This window comes from Dipodomys merriami, unplaced genomic scaffold (genome assembly GCF_024711535.1).
Source record: "Dipodomys merriami isolate MVZ:Mamm:240054 unplaced genomic scaffold, mDipMer1.0.p SCAF_45, whole genome shotgun sequence".
NCBI lineage: Eukaryota > Metazoa > Chordata > Mammalia > Rodentia > Heteromyidae > Dipodomys > Dipodomys merriami.
The window spans coordinates 6,852,350-6,872,038 of record NW_027206013.1 but is presented as its reverse complement, the minus strand read 5'-3'; the positions used below and the strand labels follow the sequence as shown (position 1 = coordinate 6,872,038).

The 19,689-nt window shown below is 56.1% G+C and overlaps 1 protein-coding gene across 1 annotated transcript; it reads right to left on the bottom strand.

Annotated features, from left to right (window-relative positions):
- Positions 1-1,664: 1,664 nt before the first annotated feature.
- On the bottom strand, positions 1,665-18,432 carry Lif (LIF interleukin 6 family cytokine). Its single transcript, XM_069994792.1, has 5 exons — positions 18,396-18,432; positions 17,744-17,852; positions 5,049-5,169; positions 3,186-3,364; positions 1,665-2,380 (listed from the first exon to the last, which is right to left on the bottom strand). Exons 3-5 carry the CDS (start codon positions 5,065-5,067, stop codon positions 1,970-1,972), a joined length of 609 nt encoding a protein of 202 aa, XP_069850893.1. The 5' UTR covers positions 5,068-5,169; positions 17,744-17,852; positions 18,396-18,432; the 3' UTR covers positions 1,665-1,969.
- Positions 18,433-19,689: the final 1,257 nt, after the last annotated feature.

The following is a 19,689-nucleotide window of genomic DNA, read 5'->3' as shown; positions in this document are numbered from 1 at the left end:
GGCCTTCACACAAATTGTCTTTTTTTTTGTCTTTTCTTTCTTTCAAAGTTCACTCAGGAGAACTGCGCTGGAGGAAGATAGAGGAAGAGAAGCTGCAATCTCAGACAAGGGCGTGACCCACATTTAGCCCTGAAAAGATATCACTGCTTTTGGTGTCTGTCCCTGCAGGGACGTGTGCACACAGCCCCCAGCCCTCCCTCTCTCTCCCCCCCCACCCCACCCCCACCCCCAGGCCTCAGGACCTGCCTGCTGCCTGTCCAGGTAAAGTGCTTAGAGAAAAGTACCCAAAAACAAACCAAACCAAAAAAATCATTGGAAAGCAGACATTCTCAGAACCAGAATCCTGCTGGCTGAACTGTTCAGGACCAGCCCACCCCTTGTTCAGGTTTGAGAAACAGCCAGAACACTGCAGTCCACGGCTGCCCAGGCTTCATTCCCTCCCTCCCTCCCTCCCTCCCTCTCTCCTCTGCTTCCAGACTGGAGGGCGTGGCTCCACTCGCCTGGCCCGGACACAAAGGAAGAGAGATCAGATGGGGTTCTCCGCCTGGGAGCCCAGACATGGGTGGGGGTGAGAGGAAAAACAGGGACCCACCACTCCCCAGTCTGTTTCCCAGGCATCTCAGGGCCCTGCCCCAATCTGGAGCTGCTGAGTTGCCCCCGCTGCCCTAGCTTCCTGTGTGTGTGGGTGTTCAGGCCACCACTGGATAGGAGCATGTTGGGTGCTGGGTGAAGGCCATCCCAGAGACCCTCAGCTGCTGGTTAGAGAGGATCAGGAAGGAAATCAACCTCTCCCCAAGGGCTGTTGGGTTCTAACAGTGAACGGTACGCATCTGCAGCACGCCTCCAGGGGGCGCCAGAGAGCACAGTGTGAAGGCACCTTGGCTTGGCCACGTGTCAATAAACTAATCCCGGGAGGCCACTGCCACTTATCCCGACATCCCCACCCCACCCCACCCCCAAAGCAAGTCTAGTGGAGGGAGGGAGAGCAGGGCAATACACTCAGATTCCAGCCAGTCTCTGTGATCCCTAGGATAGGGTACTTGAGTCCCAGCCCTCATCTCAATGTGAGGGTCTCACATGTTACTTAAATCTGCTCACTGGGGAGCAGAGAAAGGGGGATTAACTCTACTACTGAAAGCACCAATAAGTTAACATAAATAGAACATTATAATAAATAGACACACTGAACTCTCGGCCTCAGACATTCCTGAGACCCTGACCTCAAGTTCTGCTGTCCCTCGCTCTAAGAGAGCGAAGGTGGCCTTGGTCCATCTCAAGGACCTTGACTTGGCCTTACTGGGAGTCTTCAGGCCTCGGATGGATGTGAGCTGCGGCTCTCAGTCGCCTGGCTTTCCTTTCTAGACCATCTCCAGAAGGACTCTGGTCCTCTCTGAACCCCCTCACCTGCCTGCGCCACCTGTCTCTCCTCACCTGCACATATGCCACCCTGGAACGTATCAGGATATACCGAAAGACTGCAGGGAAGACGAACAAGGCTTTTCAGGCCCTGTCTTCCTTCCAGCATCTTCATTTTTCCAGACCCAAAGGTGGCCTCTGCCTCCCCTAGAGCCTGAACATATGACCTTCTAGAACCCTCCAATCCTAGGCCTGAACTCTCTCTGATCATGCTCAAGAGAAGACACTATCCTACTCCTTTACCCACCCAAATCCCTTCTCCATCTTCCACCCACAAAACTTCTAAAAGGACAAGAACTCCTTCTGCAGCCCAGCCCCTTGGAGCCCACTCGAGTCTCCTCCAAGTCTTCCTTTGTGGCAGCAAAGGCACAAATGGATGCCACTCCACAAGGGACACTGGCCTATAGAAATTTCATCACAGCACACCCGACTAGAGTTGCTTGGCTGGGGAGCCCTTGTGGGGAGGGGGTCTGCCAGCAGCCCCCCCCTGCCATGCCCCAGACCTCACCCCACATCTGGACCCCATTCCTCCCTGAAATGTCTGGGTCCATGGCTAGAAGGCCTGGGCCACTATGTTGATGACCTGCTTGTACGTCCCCAGGAGCTGACAGCCCAGCTTCTTCTTCTGGAAGACATCTTTGCCGGAGGTGTCCGGGGCGTAGGCCACGTCCACGTGGCCCACGTGGTACTTGGTGCATAGGCGACAGTGCACGTTGCTGAGGAGCCCGCGCAGGGAGTCGGCGGTAGCGTTCAGCTTATTGTGGAGGCTCAAGGCGGTGGGGTTCAGGGTCTTCTGGTCTCGGGTGACGTTGCCCAGGGAGGCGCCCATGTAAGCGACGATGCGGTACAGTTCCACCAGCTTGGCCTTCTCCGTGCCGTTGGCGTGGAAGGGCGGGAAGTCTGTCATGTTGGGGGCACACAGCTTATCCAGATTGTTGGGGAATGGCTCTCCCTGAGCCGTGTACTAAGGAGAAAAGTGACACAAGGGTCAGGAACTGACGTGCTCGCCTGTCACCCCTAACCCTTAGGCCTCAGTTTCCCCACCAAAGGCAAGCAGACTTAGCTCCTTGCTGACAGCCGAAGCCAGCAGAGTGCGATCAGGAGACATCACACTTGCTAACTATCAAGGTCAAGGCCAAGATGAGTGGTTGTCATCGCCACCGCCCTACGGGCACAGAAGGGAAATGTGGCCTGCCAGGTGTCACCTCCGCGGGGACCCCACACACACACTTGCACTTTCTTTTCTTTTCTTTTTTTTTTTCCTTTTTGGTTGGTCCTGGGGCTTGAACTCTGGACCTGGACCCTGTCCCTGAACTCTTTCTCTCCTGGCTAGAGCTCTATCATTTTAAACCACAATGCCTCTTCCAGTTTTCTGGTGGTTCACTGGAGACAAAGAGTCACAGATGTTCCAGGGTTGGCTCTGAACCACCATCCTCAGATCTCAACCTCCTGAGTAGCTAGGATGACAGGTGTGAGCCACGGGCCACACTTGGACATTCCTGGACAATCTGAGCCCTACAGGCTCCTTGGGAGAGCCTGCCAGCCCCCCACCTGTCATCCAGGCTACCTTAGGAAAAGACTCCTAATTCTGCAGTCTATAGTCTGGGCCAGGTATGGGCCAGGTATGGGGAGGAAGCTGTGGGAATCTGGGTGTGGTTTCACCAAGCCCCTTCTAGGGTGTTCTTCCAGTCCTAAAAGGGGTCTCCCACCAATCAGCACAGCCGCCTCTCTTTGCCAGCCCCTCCCTCCAGGCCCTGCAGGTGACTTACGTAGAGGATGAAGAGCGCGCTGGCACTACCGTTGAGCTGGGCCAGTTGATTCCTGATCTGGCTCATGAGGTTGTTGTGACACGGGTGGCGGGTGGCACAGGTGGCATTGACAGGTGTGATGGGCAGGGGGCTGGCCGCCCCGTCTTTCCAGTGCAGCACAAAGAGGAGGGGCATGACTCCTGGGAACACGTGAGAAGAAAGAACGTGAGGAGCAAGGTGGGAGGGTGGCCTGGGGTGGGTGGGCAAGGAAGGGGCTGAGGGGAAGGGTCGCCTGTCTCTCCTCCCCTCCCCTTCCTCCTCCTCCTCATCCCTACTCCTGCATGGCCGCCTCTGTCTCCCAGTCTCCAGGTCTTCAGTGCTGCTTTCCTGTCTCTGCCTGCTCTGTGCTGGACTGTACAAGCCTGGAGCCATGAGCACCTGCTAGAAGCCTCCAGGACACAAGAGTCCAGCCCAGAGACAACTCCAAAGCCACAATTGCTAGACTTTGGCTGGACCTCAACCCTCCGCACGTCCAGCAGATGCCAGGGGACATGAGGCCTCCCCTGGCCAGGGCCTTCCTGCCTCCGAAATTGGTCCAGATTGGACTGTTTGTCCATTCTCACCCCACCCCCACCCCCAGCTACCCGCCCTGCAACTCCCTGGACCTCAGGGTGGCCGGCTGAGAGTTTCTGTCACCTTCCTTCTCCAAGCTTGTCATTCGAATCTGCCCCCTTTGGGTGTCTTGCTACCTAATTCTGCTACTCCCTCACCTCTGTTCCCCCCCCCAAAAAAAAAATGGATCCGGACCTCCATTGAGATTCTGCAGGTCTCCACAATCCAACCCCCAAAACAATCATAGACCTCAAGTCTGCTCCCTGTGGTCTTGGGTTAGGGTGAGGATCATCCCCTGACCGCCTCACCCCTTCCCTCCGCCCTCCCTCCCCTGCCAGCTCTGGTGATCCAGTTGGAGAGGGACGGGAAGGAAAAGAAATTGGAAGGTGTGGGGAGCGGGAAGCTGTCAAGGCTTGTCCCCGATGCCCCTCCCCTGAGGAACCTGCCCCTCCTTTCATTCTCAAGCAACGCCCCCCCAGGTCACCCCCTTCCAGAAGGTGAGAAGGGGTGACAAGGGGCAGAAGTGAGCCCACCAGTGAAGCTGGGGACCTCCCGCCCACCCCCCACCCCCATCCCTCCAGGCTGGGACAGAAAGGACAGTGGGGCATTCAAGTTCACTTCTCAGGAAGTGTGGAGCCCCCTCACACACGCACACACCCCGGGATGGCTGGGGGGAGAGGGAGGGGACCCGCATCCTCCTCTCACCTAGCGTCTCCGAGCACAGGATTTTTTCCAAGTTAGTAGCAGATATTAAGCAGCAGCACCTGCTCCTGTCCCGGGCCGGAGTTTACAAGTTGCTCAGGCCGCCCTGCGCTCCTCCCATGGAGCAGCCCGGGACTCGGGACTCGGTGGAAAAGAGAAAGCGGAAAGAAAAAAGAAAGAAGCAAAAAGAGAGAGAGAAGGAGGGAGGGTAACTCTGGGAGAGTGACTCCACGCTCTGGTGCAGCGTGGAGAGCAAGCGTGGCAGATCAAGGAGGAGGAGGAGGAGGAGAAGGAAGGAAGGAGTCGGCCAGCGACGGGGTGTGGAGGGTCCCCCTTCCTTCACTGCCGCCAACCTGCAGGTCCAGGGCGGGCTGGGCACGAGGTGTCTGGGACTAAATGCGGTCACCCAGTGCCTGGGGGCAGATCGGGAGGTGCACAGGGTACCAGCCGGGGGGGGGGGGGGGCCGGGTGTCCGCAGCCAGGGAGTGGAGGGGGGGATGCCCCATCCTGGGGCTGCTCACTCAGCACCCCAAGTTGTTTGTCCCCATGCTCGCCGCGGGGTGGATTTACCTGCCGCCAGGACCTTCATTATGGGCTGGACTCCAGAGGGCCTTGGACGAGACCTTGGGTGCCGGCTGTGCTCAGAGGTTCATGCTCGGATGGGAAATTTGCCTGATTTATATACACGAGCCTGTGTTGTAAGAGAGAACCAGCTATATTTAGCCGGGATCCCCAGTCCAGGAAGTTGTTTGAGGTGCATCATAGGAAATTATGAATGGGAAGAAAGTGAGAGTGGGGGGGGAGGGAGGATGGGGGAGGGGAGGGCCAACTTTTTCCTCTTAAGAATGTGATTGATAAAATTATAATGAAGCCTATCGCCGCCGCCGCCCAAAAAACAAACAACAACAACAAAAAAAATGCCCTGTGGTTTCCCTAAGTGACTTGCCCTGGACATTGTTGGAAGGGGCTTAAGAGAAAGAGAGAGAGAGAGAGAGAGGTGCTCAAGCCCATTCTAAGAGTGGGGGGGTCCCCCATCTGGGAACCCCAGATGTCCTTGTGACTCACCTGGATTTGGGGAGGTGGAGACAGACTGGGAAGAAGATGGAGGCTGGTAACTGTGGCCCCCTAATCAGGGGGCCTTGGGGGGGGGGTGGTAGGAGGAGACAGGCCAGGGCTTGGTAGAGAGGCAACTTCCAGGAAGAGGGGCTGGGGCCTGGCTTGGACTTTACACAGTGTAATAAAGTAACAGGACCTGGGTGCTCTAAGCATTCACATTGCCACTGGGCAAAGAGGGAAATCCAAAGGGAGCAGATTTTCTGGGAGTCTGAGAACGTCAGGACCCCTGGCCACCATCGGCCCATCCCTCTGTTGACCACCATCCCTATATCATCAGGCGAGGGCAGGGCTGAGACGATGGGGTGGGAGCAAACCTGAGATGGTTTTTGGAGGGAGTTCTGGAAAGAGGATTCAATATGTCTATTCTGAAAGGGACCCCTTTTCAGACCCCAAATTAGACCCCAGCTTCCTCCTCCAGCAGGATGGATGACTGTGGGCACTAAGACATATCTGGGAGCCTTCCTGGACCTTGCTGAGAAATCTTTTGGAGCCCTGGGGAACAAGGGTGGCTTCCAAAAGATGCTTCTAGAGTCTCTCTTTGAGAGGGTCGTGGGGGAGCCACGGCCAGGTGGGCTGGTAAAGATATGAGGAGGGACAGTCAGGAATGGTGGCGACCAGGCCTACGTGCATGCAGGGACTGCTGAGGGACGCAGTCAAGGGCAGGGCAGGCTGCCCTGGGGCAGGAGGCTGGAGGCTGGCTGCACACTTCCAGGCTCACACTGGAGACCCTACAACCATCTTGCTGTCCTGAGCGCACCCTATTTTACCTATGTGAGCAAGAGTGTTTCCTTATCAATGCTTCTGTTTTCTCCAGCAAAGAGATACATTTCCTATACATACACACAAAAGAGAGAGATAGAAAGACAATAGTGATGGCGCAGGCCTGTAATCTCAGATACTCAAGAGGTGAAGTCAGAAAGATCTAGAGGACAAAATAGTTTAGCAAGACCTTATCTCTAAAACAAAACAAAAATCCGGAGCCCAGAGCCTGTGGCTCACACCTGTAATCCTAACTATTCAGGAGGCTGATAGCTAAAGATCACAGTTCAAAGCTAACCCAGGCAGAAAACTCTGTGAGATTCTAATCTCCAATGAACCACCACAAAGCTAGAAGTGAAGTATGGCTCAAGCACCAGCCTTGAGCTAAGTAAACCAAATGAGGGCTGGGAAGGTGGCTCAGTGGTAGGGTGCTTACATTGCATGCATGAGGCCTGGGTTCGATTCCTCAGCACCACATAAGCTGGAAGTGGTGTTGTAGCTCAAGTGGTAGAGTGCTAGCCTTGAGCTGAAGAGCTGAGGGATAGTGCCCAGGCCCAGAGCTCAGGCCCTACAGCCAAACAAAAAAAAAAAAAAAAACAAAAACAAAAAAAAAACAAAGCAAATAAGCTAAATGAGAGCACAAAGTCCTGAGTTGAAGCCCTGGCATTTAAAAAAAAAAAAAAAAAAGAGGCTGAGGGCATGGCTCAGTGGTAGAATTCTTGCCTAGCATACTTGAGGCCCTGGATTCAATCCTCGGTATTAATTTGTGTGTATGTGTGTTCATGTGCACGTGTGCATTCATGCGTGTGTGTGTGTGTGTGTGTGTGTGTGTGTATCCTAAATTTTGCAAGAAAGGAAAGGAAAAAGAAAAGAGAGCCAGGTGCCAATGGTTCACACCTGTAATCCTCGCTACTCAGGAGGCTGAGTTAGGAGGATCACAGTTCAAAGTTGGCCAGGCAGGAAAGGCTGTGAGACTCTTATTGCCAAGTAACCTCTAGAAAACCAGAAGTGTCACTGTGGCTCAAAGTGGTAGAACACTAGCGGTGAGTGAAAAAGCTCAGGGAAAGCTCCAGGTCCTGAGTTCAAGTCCCACAATTGATGAGGGTGGTGGGAGGGGGGAGGGTGGCAGGAGGGGGGGCAGGAAGGAAAGCAAACACACATACCCAGGACGGCCCTGCCAGCTTGCCGGCATCCCTATATCCCTACACCTGGAGGTATCTCAGTCCCCTGGGCGACCTTCCCACCTGACCTTGACCCCAAACCCAAGTAGACAATCAGTTCCAGGACTAGGGAGTGCTCACAGCTTTGCTGGCCGCGTCACTGCTGGGCCCAGCACCATGGCCAGCCCCCTGCCCCTTGGGCACACTGCAGACCTACCCTGCTCCTCCCTCCTGGCACCAGGACCCGCCCTTGTGCCCGCCCTGAACACACACACCCTGCCCCGTGCCCTGCTCCTGAGGACACCTCGCAGGTGCTGTGGGGTATAAAATGCCCATCCCAGACGGCACTTGCTGGCAGGAAGGAGGCTGTAAAGCCCTGGCGTCTCTCCCGCCATCTCCCTGCACCCCCATGCGCTGAGCCTCTTCCTCCCCCAGGGGGGGCTGTGGGGGACCCTTCAGGGGTGGACTGTTTTTAACACCTTTTTGGGTCTGCACCCTCCGAGGGGGCCAGGAGAGGGATGGCTGTGCAACCCTGGATTCCAAGACACCCCCGTTCCCACACAAGGATGGCTCAGATCAGGAACTCCGGGTCCCTCCCTTGTCCCGTGGACATGCTCCCCAGATGTCTGACACCCGCCGGACTTGGCCTGGCTACCTTAACTGACATCTCAAATGTATTTGAGGGGTCCAGGCCAAATCTCTAAGGGCTCTGATGTGCCCAGTGCCGATTGTACCTCCCCCCACCTCCCATGCCCTCTCCCCCACACCCTTCCTCATGGATTCGCAGGCCCACACTGCCCTCCGGCTCCCGGAAGCTGACCCTACTACTCCCATCCACCCCCACCTCAGCTCCACCCCACAGGAAACAGGAAGTAGGAGCAGGGTCTAGCTGACCCTGAGAATGGAGTCATTAACCCAGCCCCAATGCGCACTTCCCCCCCCCCCGTGCCTCAGTTTCCCTCTCACAGTACCTGACTTAGGCCATGGTTCCCAAGTGCTCTGGGCCCCTCGGCTCCCCAAGCCCAGCCTCCCTCTCATGTCCATGTCTGGGCTCCACCTGTGCTGGGCCTCTCTTGGGCGGAGGCCGGACAGGGTCTCTCTGAAAGTCTCCGGAAGGCGCCTGCAACGTGGCTGCTCTACGGCTGGAGTTTGTTTTCTTCCCTCCCTCTGGGGCGTGTGTGTGTGTGTGTGTGTGTGTGTGTGCTCCCCCTGCTCCCCGCACAAGGCAGCCTCCCTTCTTGGCTGCATGTCCCAGGGCTGTGACCCCGGGGCCCCACCCTGGAGTGGCAGTCCCAGCCCGGCCTCGTTCAGCTGTGATTTCATCCTAGCTGGCTCCCTAAGTCTGGGCCTGTACAGGAGGTGACAAGCCTCTGGGTGAAGAGCACAGTTGGGGTCCCCATGGGGACCCCCTCAGCCTGAGGGAGAGCAGTCATCTCATAGCCCTGGGCGCTCTTCCCCTGTAACTTACCTCTTCTCTCTAGGAAGCAAGCATGCAGGCCAGCCTGGGGCCTTCCGGGACCCCCTGGCATGGGTTTTGCCACCAAATTAGTTTACTTTTGGGGAGATGACTTTGACCCAGCACTAGAATGTCACAACTACTTATTTTTCACCTGGGGAAACTGAGGCACGGAAAGTGAAGGTACTTGCTCAAGGTTCACACATAGGGCCAGCCATGGTAATTTATGCCTGTGATCACAGCCCTTGGGAAACTCAGGCAGGAATGCTCTTGAGTTCAAGAACTAGTGAGACCCTATCTCAAAATAAAACACCTCGCCACGTCAAGCACAAGTAGGTCACGCTTGTAATCCTAGCTAACTCAAGAGTTGGAGATTTACAGGATTGCATTGTGAGGCCAGAAGAGTCCACTGGACTCTTATCTCCAAAATGATAGGCAAAAAAAGCAAGACCAGAGGGGCTGGGAAGGTGGCTCAGTGGTAGAGCGCTTGCCTTGCATGCCTGAGGCCCTGGGTTCAATTCCCCAGCACCACATAAGCAAAAAGAAAAAAGCCGGAAGTGGAGCTATGACTCAAGTGGTAGAGTGCTAGCCTTGAGCTGAAGAGCTGAGGGACAGCGCCCAGGCCCAGAGTTCAGGCCCCACGACCGGACCCCAAAAAAAAAAAAAAAAAAAGCAAGACCAGAGGCCTGGCTCAAGGGATAGCCCACCAGCCCAACAAGCAGGCCCTGTGTGCAAATCCCAGTATGAAAGAAAGAAAGAAAGAAGGAAAGAAAGAAAGAAAGAAAGAAAGAAAGAAAGAAAGAAAGAAAGAAAGAAAGAAAGAAAGAAAGAAAGAAAGAAAGAAGGAAAGAAAGAAAGGAAGGAAGGAAGGAAGGAAGGAAGGAAGGAAGGAAGAAAGAAAGAAAGAAAGAAAGAAAGAAAGAAAGAAAGAAAGAAAGAAAGAAAGAAAGAAAGAAAGAACAACTCAAATACAGTCCATACAGAGTCAACAGCAGTAACACCTCTGGAGTTCAGGCCCCCGCCTGGGCAACACCTCATACTCTAACTTCTAGAATGTTCTCCTGCCTCCCACCTGCCCTCCTCAGCCAACCTTGCCCCTCCTGCTGGTCCTGGGACTTGAACTCAGACTTGGGCACTGTCTCAGAACAGTTTTGCTCAAGGCTAGTGCTCTGTCACTTAAACCACAGCTCCACTTCCAGCTTGTTGGTGTCTCATTGGAGTCTCACAGACTTTTCCTGTCCACGATCCTTGGATCTCAGCCTCCTGAGTAGCTAGGATTACACACGTGAACCTCCAGTGCCTGCCTCTGAAAGAAATACTTTCCAAGAGTAGTTTCTGGAAGTATTTTGTGCGTCCCCAAAGTGATCTCTGTCCAGTCGCGTGGTGAAGAGACACACAGATCTCACAGTCTGACTTTGGGCTTCTGTCTCATTCAGAAGCAGGTGGGAGGGAGGCTCTGCCAGTTCAGAGCCGCGGGACTCTGAGGAAGTGGTTGGTTGACTTTGGCCTCCGTTTTGCTTATCTGTGAAATGGGAACGTGACACCTACATAGTGAGTTCACTGGGAAGGCCCAGCTCAGCATGGTTCCAGGCCCAGCAGATTGCGGGGACCCTCCCCACCCCACCTCCAGGGAAAGGAAAAGATGAAGAGATGTTCCAGGGCCCAAATGAGCAGGGGAAAAAAGGGGTACCTCGTCACCCCACCACACTCTCCAGTCTCAGGGATGATGCCCCCAGAAAGAGGGGAAAGAGGGGACTGGGCAGTGTGCTTGCACCCCTTGTGTCCCACCCCCCCCCACAAAGCCTGAGCTTGACGATAGTCTTGACCCTATCTCATCACCCCCAGGAGCTGATTCACACCCCCCCCCATCCAACAAAGATGGGGACACAGCTTAGTGCTTAGTTCAGAGGGGCTTGAATCACCAGCTGCCCCCTGCTGAGCCCCTGCGGGGGTGGAGGCCAGCCCCCTGCCTGTCTGTCTGTCTGTGGATCTCTTTCCTGGGCCTGGGGGCACTCAGGAGCCGGTGGGGACTGGCAGGGGGTGACGGGAGGGGCCTCCTGCATCCTGCGTGGGCAGGCGGCAGTTACTCAGTAGGTGAGCAGTTCTCTGGGCATCGGGAATTCCCCAAGACCAGTGACCCAGATACTGATCACCCCCCCACACCGCTGCAGGCGGCCCCCCCACCCGACACCCTCAGTCCCCCCCTCCCCCTGCCTGGCTAGGATCTCAGGCCTTCTTACAAAGCCAAGTGCCTGCTGGGAAGTTTAGGGCTGAGGGAGGCGTCCCTTACATGGGGGAGGGGGAGGGGGAGCAGGTGGCTAGAGGAGATGGGAGAAACTCAAGAATTTCTAGCCCAAAGCAGGCCCTGGGGTCCACGCCTGTAATCCCAGCTGCTTGGGAGGCTGAGATCCGAGGATAGAGGTTTGAAGTTAGCCTGGACAGACAAGTCTGAGAGACTCTCATCTCCAATTAACCAACAACAACAACAAAATAAACAGAATTGGAGGTATGGCTCAAGTGGTCAGAAACCTAGCCTGAAGAGAAAAAAAGTGTAAAATAATATTTTTTTAAAGCCAGATGAGAAAATAAGGCCCTTGTACTGGTTCAAGCCCCAGGACTGCCACAAACAAACAAACAAACAAAGATCTTCCTAGCACAGCCCTGGCACTTGATGTTAAAAAGGCACACACACACACACACACACACACACACACACACACACACACACACACACACACACAGAGCACCTTGTGACCTGACCCCTGGGAAATAAGGATGGAGTTCTACCTGGGGTCCCTCCTGTGCCCCACCCCCACCCTTAGCACTGTGGAACCTTCTGGATGCCTTAAGTTCACAGGTCACTTTGGGGCCACGTGGGCAGTGAGGATGTGGATCTTACAGACTTGTAGGACTGGGTGCAAATCCCGCCTATAGCCTGCACTAGCTGTGTTGTCCTAACCAACTGATTCCCTCTCTGAGCCTCGATTTACCTTCTAAAGGCAAAGTCTCCACCACCCAAAGTGGCTCTGGGGGACAAGAAGTGGGCAGCCCTTCCAAGCAGAGTGCGGAGTGGCCACAGAACATACTCAAAATTCAGCCCGAGCCAGGGGCTTGGGTCCAGGCCCCGGGGCGGGGGGTGGGGGGGTGCGTGGTTGTGAGTGCAATCTTCTTAGAATTGGGTCCCCCGTGGCTGCTGGCTGGGTCCTTCTATTCTGTGGATCTCCACAGAGGTCTGGGGACAGCAGGTGGCTCCCACAGATTCAGTGGCATGGACACTGGACACAAAGCTTTTCCCATCCCCTGGCCCCAGGAGCCCAGATGCTGGGCCTGTGCTCAGCGCCCTCCCCGCCCCCTCCCCTTCACTAAACCCCTGGCCAGCACCAGATCAGCCGTGGCCCCTCGGGGTACTGAGGAGCCAGAAGCCACTCTGGCCTCTCGCCAGCTGCCCCCAGCATGCGGACATTTCCTGGCTGTCTCTGCGTCAGGAATGAACCCCCTGGAGGTGAATCACAGTGATTGCATTTTTTTGCCCTTCATCTCCCGATAGAAATTGCAAAGGAAGTGGCAACCCACGGAGGAGTTCCCAACGGCAGTGGGGCCAGAGGTCTGGCTCCGGGGATGACGTGGGGCCCAGGTCCACTCCAAGCTCTACCCTCCACACCTCCATCTGTGGCCACATTTGCTGGCCACCCATAGCAGTCAGCACAGGGGGCATCTTGGGCGCCTCATGGATTCCATGTAGACAGTGCTTTACCAACTGAACCACGCTTCAAGCCCTTTTTGGCTTGCTTTTTTACATAGGGTGTTACATTCACATCTAGCTGGCCTAGACAGAGCCCCTTGTATTTGTACTTTCCCAGGAGCTGGGATGAGAGACAGGTGCCACCATACCAGGTTTTATTGCTTGAGATGAAGCAGGTCTCAAAAACTTTTTGCCTGGGCTAGCTTGGAAACTTTTTTTTTTTTTTTTTTTTTTTTGCCGGTCCTGGGGCTTGAACTAGGCGTCTGGGCACTGTCCCTGAACTTCTTTTGCTCAAAGTTGGCACTCTATCATTTGAGCCACAGCACCACTTTCAGCTTTTTCTATATACATGGTACTGAGGAATTGAACCCAGGGCTTCATCACGCATGTGAGGCAAGTACTCTACCACTAAGCCACATTCCAGTCCTGGCTTGGAAACTTGAACCCACAGATCTCTGCCTCCTAAGGAGCTAAGATTACAGGTGTGAGCCACCACACCAGTTGCGGGCACTTTCAAAAAGGAAATGCAATAGTAAAATCATTGGGCGCCACCTAAAGACAAGACAATCCTTACTCCATAAACTTTCCCCCCCCCCCATTTTTTGCATGACTGTTTTATCTTTGACTGCAAAGGTTTCCGTTTGTTTGAGGTTTATTGTGCTTGAACTCAGGACCTGGGCACTGTCCCTGAGCTTTTTGACTCCAGGCTAGTACTCCACCACTTGAGCCACAGCACCCCTTCTGGCTTTTTTGGTGGCTCATTGGAGATCAAAGTCTCATGGACTTTCCTGCCCTGGCTGGCTGGGAACCACAATCCACCGCTCTCAGCCTCCTGAGTAGCTGGGATCACAGACGTGAGCTGCCTGGCGGCAAAGGTGTTTCTTTAGCACTGTGGGTGGCAGTCAGAAATCTCTGCAAGCCACTGGTATCAGCTGATGAAAGCCAAGCCCAGAGAGGCCAAGTGACTTGCCCAGGTCACTGCAGCACGGGGCTCCCCACTTCCGCTGGCGCTGCTTCCAGCTCAGGAATGGGCCAGAGGTGCCCTGGAGGCCCGGGGCAGGGCAGGGCGAGGTGGGGCGGGCGGGCGAGGCTGAGTGGGGTGGGGCAGGTGCTCACTGTGGGGGCAGACGCTGGCATCAGCCCGTGCCAAGACTCTCCTCTTCCCCACAGAGCTCAGACTCACTGTCCACTTCCTTCAGGAGCCTCAGACTCCAGCGCCCCCCCCCACACACACACATATACCCAGGCTTCTGTCCTGTTCTTGTCCCTGGGGGTGGGGCTCAGGCCAGCCCCAGTGAGCCCTTCATCCTACCCAGGGGGCGGGCCATGGAGGAGGAAGTGGCCACCTTACTGGGCAGCTGTGTGGGGGAGGAAGGACCCTGGGGACCCATTATGGGAGGGGGGCACGACTGGGTCTGTCTGTCTGTCCAACTGGGTCTGAATAAGCTTTTGGTTGTCTATTTATGTGTTTGTGTCTGTCTGAGTTTAGCTGGGTCTGGACCATGGTGAGGGGGGGGCGGGGAGAGGGGGAGGTCAAGGGTGTGAATATGCTGTGTGGTTGTGTGTGTGTGCTTTTGTGTGTGTGTGTGTGTTGGATCACACTGTGTGTAGCTAGGACACTGAATATTTTGTGTGTTTTTGATCATGTGTGTGCCTAGGACAGTGTGAGCATTCTGTGTGGTGATGTGTATATGGTTGTGTGTGTGTGTTTGAGCACGTATATGCTAGGATGCTGAATTGTGTGTGTGTGTGTGTGTGTGTGTGTGTGTGTCTCCCGCCATCTCTCTGCTGGCTGTCCGGTCCCCGCCCCTGGGGGGCCACCAGCGGGCCGTTTCCTCCCCACCCTGCCCTGCCCCTCCCCACACCCCGGCCACCCTGACGCTTGGCCCAGGCGCAGCACTGATGTCAGAGCCAGGCTGACAGCTTCCTTCTCCTCCTGGATTTTCCAAAAGAGAGAGACCACAGCGTGGGCCGCCGGTGGGGGGAGGGGGCGGGTGGGGAGCGTGTCACTCAACAAGTTCCTGAACTCTGAGGCAATCATCCGAGCAGAAACGGGGCGGCTCAGGGATGCACGGATGCCTCGATCGGCCTGAAACTGGCCGCAGAGGTGAGGCCTGGCCTCCCCTTCCTGCCCCTCCTCCACCTCCTAACAGATGGAGAAGGTGATGATGGGCCAAAGAAGCTGCTGTGGCCCCCTGGCCAACAGTCCCTTAGCACCCCGGGGGACCCAAAGAAATGACCTAAGGGTACTGGGACCAGGGTGTGATGTGATGAAAGTCCTTTTTGTCACTTCTCCAGGAAGAGAGGAAGGGATAAGATCCCCAAAGATGGGACAGGAACAGAGAAGCAGGAGTCCGGGGAGCAGGGTGTGACACTCATCCCCCACCATCCCCAGCCCTGAATCTTGGTGCTGCAGGAAGTCCCTCACAGCCCAGCTTCATGCCCTTCCTGGGGTACAAGGCAGAGGTGCCACATTCCTCAAGCAAATCAGTGCTGAGTACTCTCCAACCTCCCCTCCTCCCCGCCCCAAGATCTCCACTCCTAGCTCCCAATCTCTGCCAGAAGCATTTGAATCCTCATTGGACAGACCGGGAAACTGAGGCTGGGAGAGGTGGACAGTATATAAAGCCACACACACACACACACACACACACACACACACACACACACACAGCCCATCCTCCTGAAAACAGGACAGGGAGGTCCAGGTGTGATCTGATCAACCAGGCAATGCTCCTGCAGCAGGGGGCTGAGGGGGGGTCCCCTAGGACCCGTCACCCCTCCGGTGTCTCTCCTGCTGGACCCAAGCAGCTCAGGCCTTTATCAGCCAATGAGCTCCATGACACCATTAGGCTCTGATCTCCTGCCCAGCTGGGCCTCCACCCCCACCCTACCCCACCCCTGGACCCCAGTTCCGTTTCCTCCATTCTGGGTGGAGCCCACATCTGGTCCAGGCGGCCCAGTGGCCCACCAGGACTGCCAAGTTCTCAGCTGTGTCCACTCCGGCCCGGGGATGGAGGGCAGGGGACCCTCTTGAATCAGGGTGACCCTGCCCTGCAGAACCTGCCTGTCTTCCCCCGCTGGAAGAGAACCATGCAGAGTCCCAGCCCTGGGGGGTGGGGGTGGGGGGCTGAGAGTCCTGCAGTCCCAGACTTCAGCTCCCAATGGAAGGAACAGGGTTAACAGCGCCCCCTCGGGGAAGCTTGACCCACCCCCAAGCTGCGCTTCATCTTAGCTAGCACAACTTTGAAGGTCAGTCTCCGAGAGGGAACGGTGCTTCTCCGAGGCCACACAGCACAGCCGTGTGACATTGAACCCCAGGGGTGCTGCTTGTTTCTTTGGGATAAGCAAACAAAACCCTTAGGTTTCAGCCCTGATTTGTTTGTGATGATTCCAGAGCTGGGGGTGGGGGCAGGGAGCACTCAATTATTCTGCCTGGATCAAGACCATCAGTCTAGGGGGTAGAGGTTTCTAGGGAAAGAGAATTGTCTCTAGAAAGCGGGACCTACGGCTGGGGAAGAGGCAGAGGCAGGGCTCCGGGCCGCATCCTCCCAGGGCCTCTAAGCCATGGGCAGCAGCGCCCCCCACTGCCCACCAGCTGCAGGCAGCCAGAGCCCCAGCCCAGACAGCCCCAGATCTGGCTGGGCCATGGCTTTCCCCGGACGGGCAGCCCAGGAATGGGGGATTGAGGAAGTGAACTGGGTGCCCGAGGCCCAGAATGGGGAAGATTGCCAACAAGCTTCAGGCCAAGGCAGGAGAAAGGAGCACCATGCCTTGTCCAGCACCTCCATGGTGCTGCAGCCCCAAGGACTGGCCACAAGGGGGTGCTAGATGATGAGCAATGAGAAATGGAGAAACTGCCCCTCCTTGTCCAGCTGTAACCCTGAGGTGAGAGGAAGGAGAAGGAAGGGGGTGGGGGGCAGGACGGTGACAGAAAGGGGGTAACTCTCCTGGCTGGCTTGGCTGCCCCATTCCCACCCCCCACCCCCAGGCTCCTCACAGCTCATGATGGGGGATAATGGGCTCCATTTCACAGTAGGATAAACTGAGACCCAGAAACCGCACAAGGTCATGGAGCAAGCCTTAGGCTTGTAGCCCACCCCTGGCTACACGCAGAAGCTCCCCATGTTCCTGCTTGGCCTAGCATGCCAGGAGACCCCAGTGTCCAGACTCAGGCTGGGCCCTGGGGATGATCTCCCACTCTCGTCGCAGCCCATCCCCAGGCCCCGGACTGTGGATTTCAAGGTTGAGGCTGAGCTCCTGCTCCAGTTTAGGGTATCAACCCCTCCCCCAGAAAAGGCTCTATACAAAGACACTGCTTCTGCTTTTTCTCTTTCCCCATCCCAACCCCAGGATCCACGGTTTCCATAATTTTACTAAGTTAGTCAAGCGCTGCTATGGCCTGTGGTCAAAAGGACCGTGACCTTGACTCATGACCCCTGGGTCCCGTGAGGCACCTCCTAGTCCACTGTGGATCTTTCCAAGAGGATCAGGGATCCATCCTCCGATGCCACATCTCCCTGGGAGGGAAAATTGGTGTCTTCCAAGAGCTCAGAGCCTCCCTACTGCTCTGAGGCAAAGGCCACTTGCAGTCTCCTTGGGATTCCAGAAGTTCAGACTCCCCTAGAGGTTGAGTGGATTGGTGTGACCGTGGGAGCCCAGGATTCGAATCTTGGGCCTCCCTCCTGCATCCTGGTTTAAGGGCACTCCTCTGACCTTTAACCCCTCATGTGACCACACGGGACATAGTTACAGCCCGTCCCTTCGGCTAGGCCTTGACATTCTGAGAGGAGAGAGAGAGACAGAGAGAGAGATTCAAGGCCTGCCTTACACAGATGGGGAAACTGAGGCCCTGCTGTTTGACTGGAACCTTCTGGCAGCCGAGTAAGTGATCTGTCCTCAAGCTGAGGAGAAATTGGGGAGGGGGGAGATTCTGCCTTCTGACAGCCAAGAGGGTGAGTGATCTGTCCTCACAGTGAATATAAATTGGGGGCGGGGGGCTGTCATTACCCTGCCCGCTGTGGGAGCTTACCCTGGTCTCCGTCGCTGGCACACAGAGCTCCCAGAGTTCTCAGAGATGTCCCCAGATCTTCAGCAAGACACCATCATCTTCAGGGCCAGCCCCTTTCTGCTTCCTTCTCCTGCTGGATCTTGTTAGAGCTCCTCACCCCGCCCCCCACCTGACTTCCCGTCCAGAGCCCGGTGGCCCCAAGCCTCCCCCAACTTCCACCCTACCCCCCCCCAAGCTCAGGGCTTTGGGGACCACAGGGGCCCTGGGTCCCAGCTGAGGCCGAGTCCCCACACAGGTGGGAACAGGATCTCCTGGGTGGCTGAAGGGAGAAGCAGGGCTGGGGCGTGGGGAGGGGGCGTCCTGTGCCCGATGCCCCTGTCCCCGCTGCGTGGCCAGGCCTCTGTGGCCTGAGTCATGGCTGGCTGGGCCACGCCCAGCCGTGCCTGGGTGACCCAGACCAGCATAAGGCAATGACTGGACAGTGCTCCGCATGACCAGCTGGGGTCCACCTTAGGTGTTTTGACTCAGACCTGCCACAGGCCGTGTGCACCACCAACTGCTGCCCTCCTCCCCACCCCAATTTCAGTCCCCTGAGGAGGAGACTCACAGGCCTGGAGCTGAACACAGTGCCCCCCTTCCCCCAAGGCCCCATTCCCTGCCCCCAGAAACCCACCTCAGTCCCTGGGAGCCACCTGTCTGTCTGATCCGCCCTCTACCCCAGACTCCAAGGCCCCAACTGCCCAACCCTTCACCCCTCTCTGAGAAGCCCAGCCCTTGGGGACGCCCCAGGGAGGTGCCACGGAGGGCCTCTCGCGTGCTCACAGTGGACTGTGACCTTGTTCTCATCACCAGAAAGGGGTGATGGGAATTCTTGCTCACCGCTTCCCCCCTCCCCCACCAGCCTGGGCCTGGCCTGGAGGGAAGAAGAGAGACTAACAGAAGATCTGGGGGGGGGGGGGAAAGAGTAGAAGATGCTTCTAGATCCTGCCTGGGAATGAGGCTAATATCAGGCTTGTCACAACTAGGCAGTGAGCTATGATAAGCCCACTGTTTCAAGGGGGAAACTGAGGCTCAGACCAAACAGGATGCCAGCAAGTTAGGAGCTGTCGGTCAAGGCTCATTTTGTTTAAGTCTAAGGGGGTAATTTCTCTCACCCCTTGCTAAAGAGGGAAACAACAAAAATATCTGGGGTAGGGTCTGAGGACAGTGAGGGCGCCTGGAATCTCAGAGCCCTGACCCTTTGTTTTCTCTCCACACAAAAGCAGACATAGACCCCTTCCCCTCCATTCCCTCTGCACCAGGCCCAGGTAACTGATGTACACCCCCCACCCCCCCCCACCCCCAGCAGTGGGCGGTCCCCAGGCTCTGAGGTCACTTCTAGCCACGCCCCCTTCATACCCTCCCCTATAAAATCTCTCTCCGCCTTCAGTTGCCGCTGCTGCCTGCGCCGCCCTGCTCCTGTGTGTCTGTCTGGCTGTCCCAAATAAACTCTTCTCTGCCTGAACCCATGTGGAGGTTTCCTTTCCCCAATCCTTCCATCTGGTGCTGAGGCCTGAGTGGCCAGACCCCCTCCATGTCTCTTTCTGAGGGTCAGTCCACCTCCTGGCCACCCCCTCCTCAAACCCTAAACTGCCCAAGGAAGGAACCCCAGGTCGGACCTCTCCCCTTCACCATTGCAGGCCATGCATCCACCACCCTGTCTCCTGTTTATCTCTGGTGAGTGACTCCTCCTCTGGTCCTCTCCACACCAGAAGGATCCCTTACACCTTTTGGCCAGTCTCTTCTCATTTTGGGGATGCCTGATGCAAGAATTTGACCCACTCAACGTCCCCACCAAATTCCCTCTAACGGACTCCATAAAGTAAAACGACTCATTTAAAGAAGAAATGCAATGGTAAATGGTCAGAGGGCATGTTTAGGCTTTTTAGCTCTCCTTGCTCATCTTTCTCTCTGTCCTCTCTAAGCAA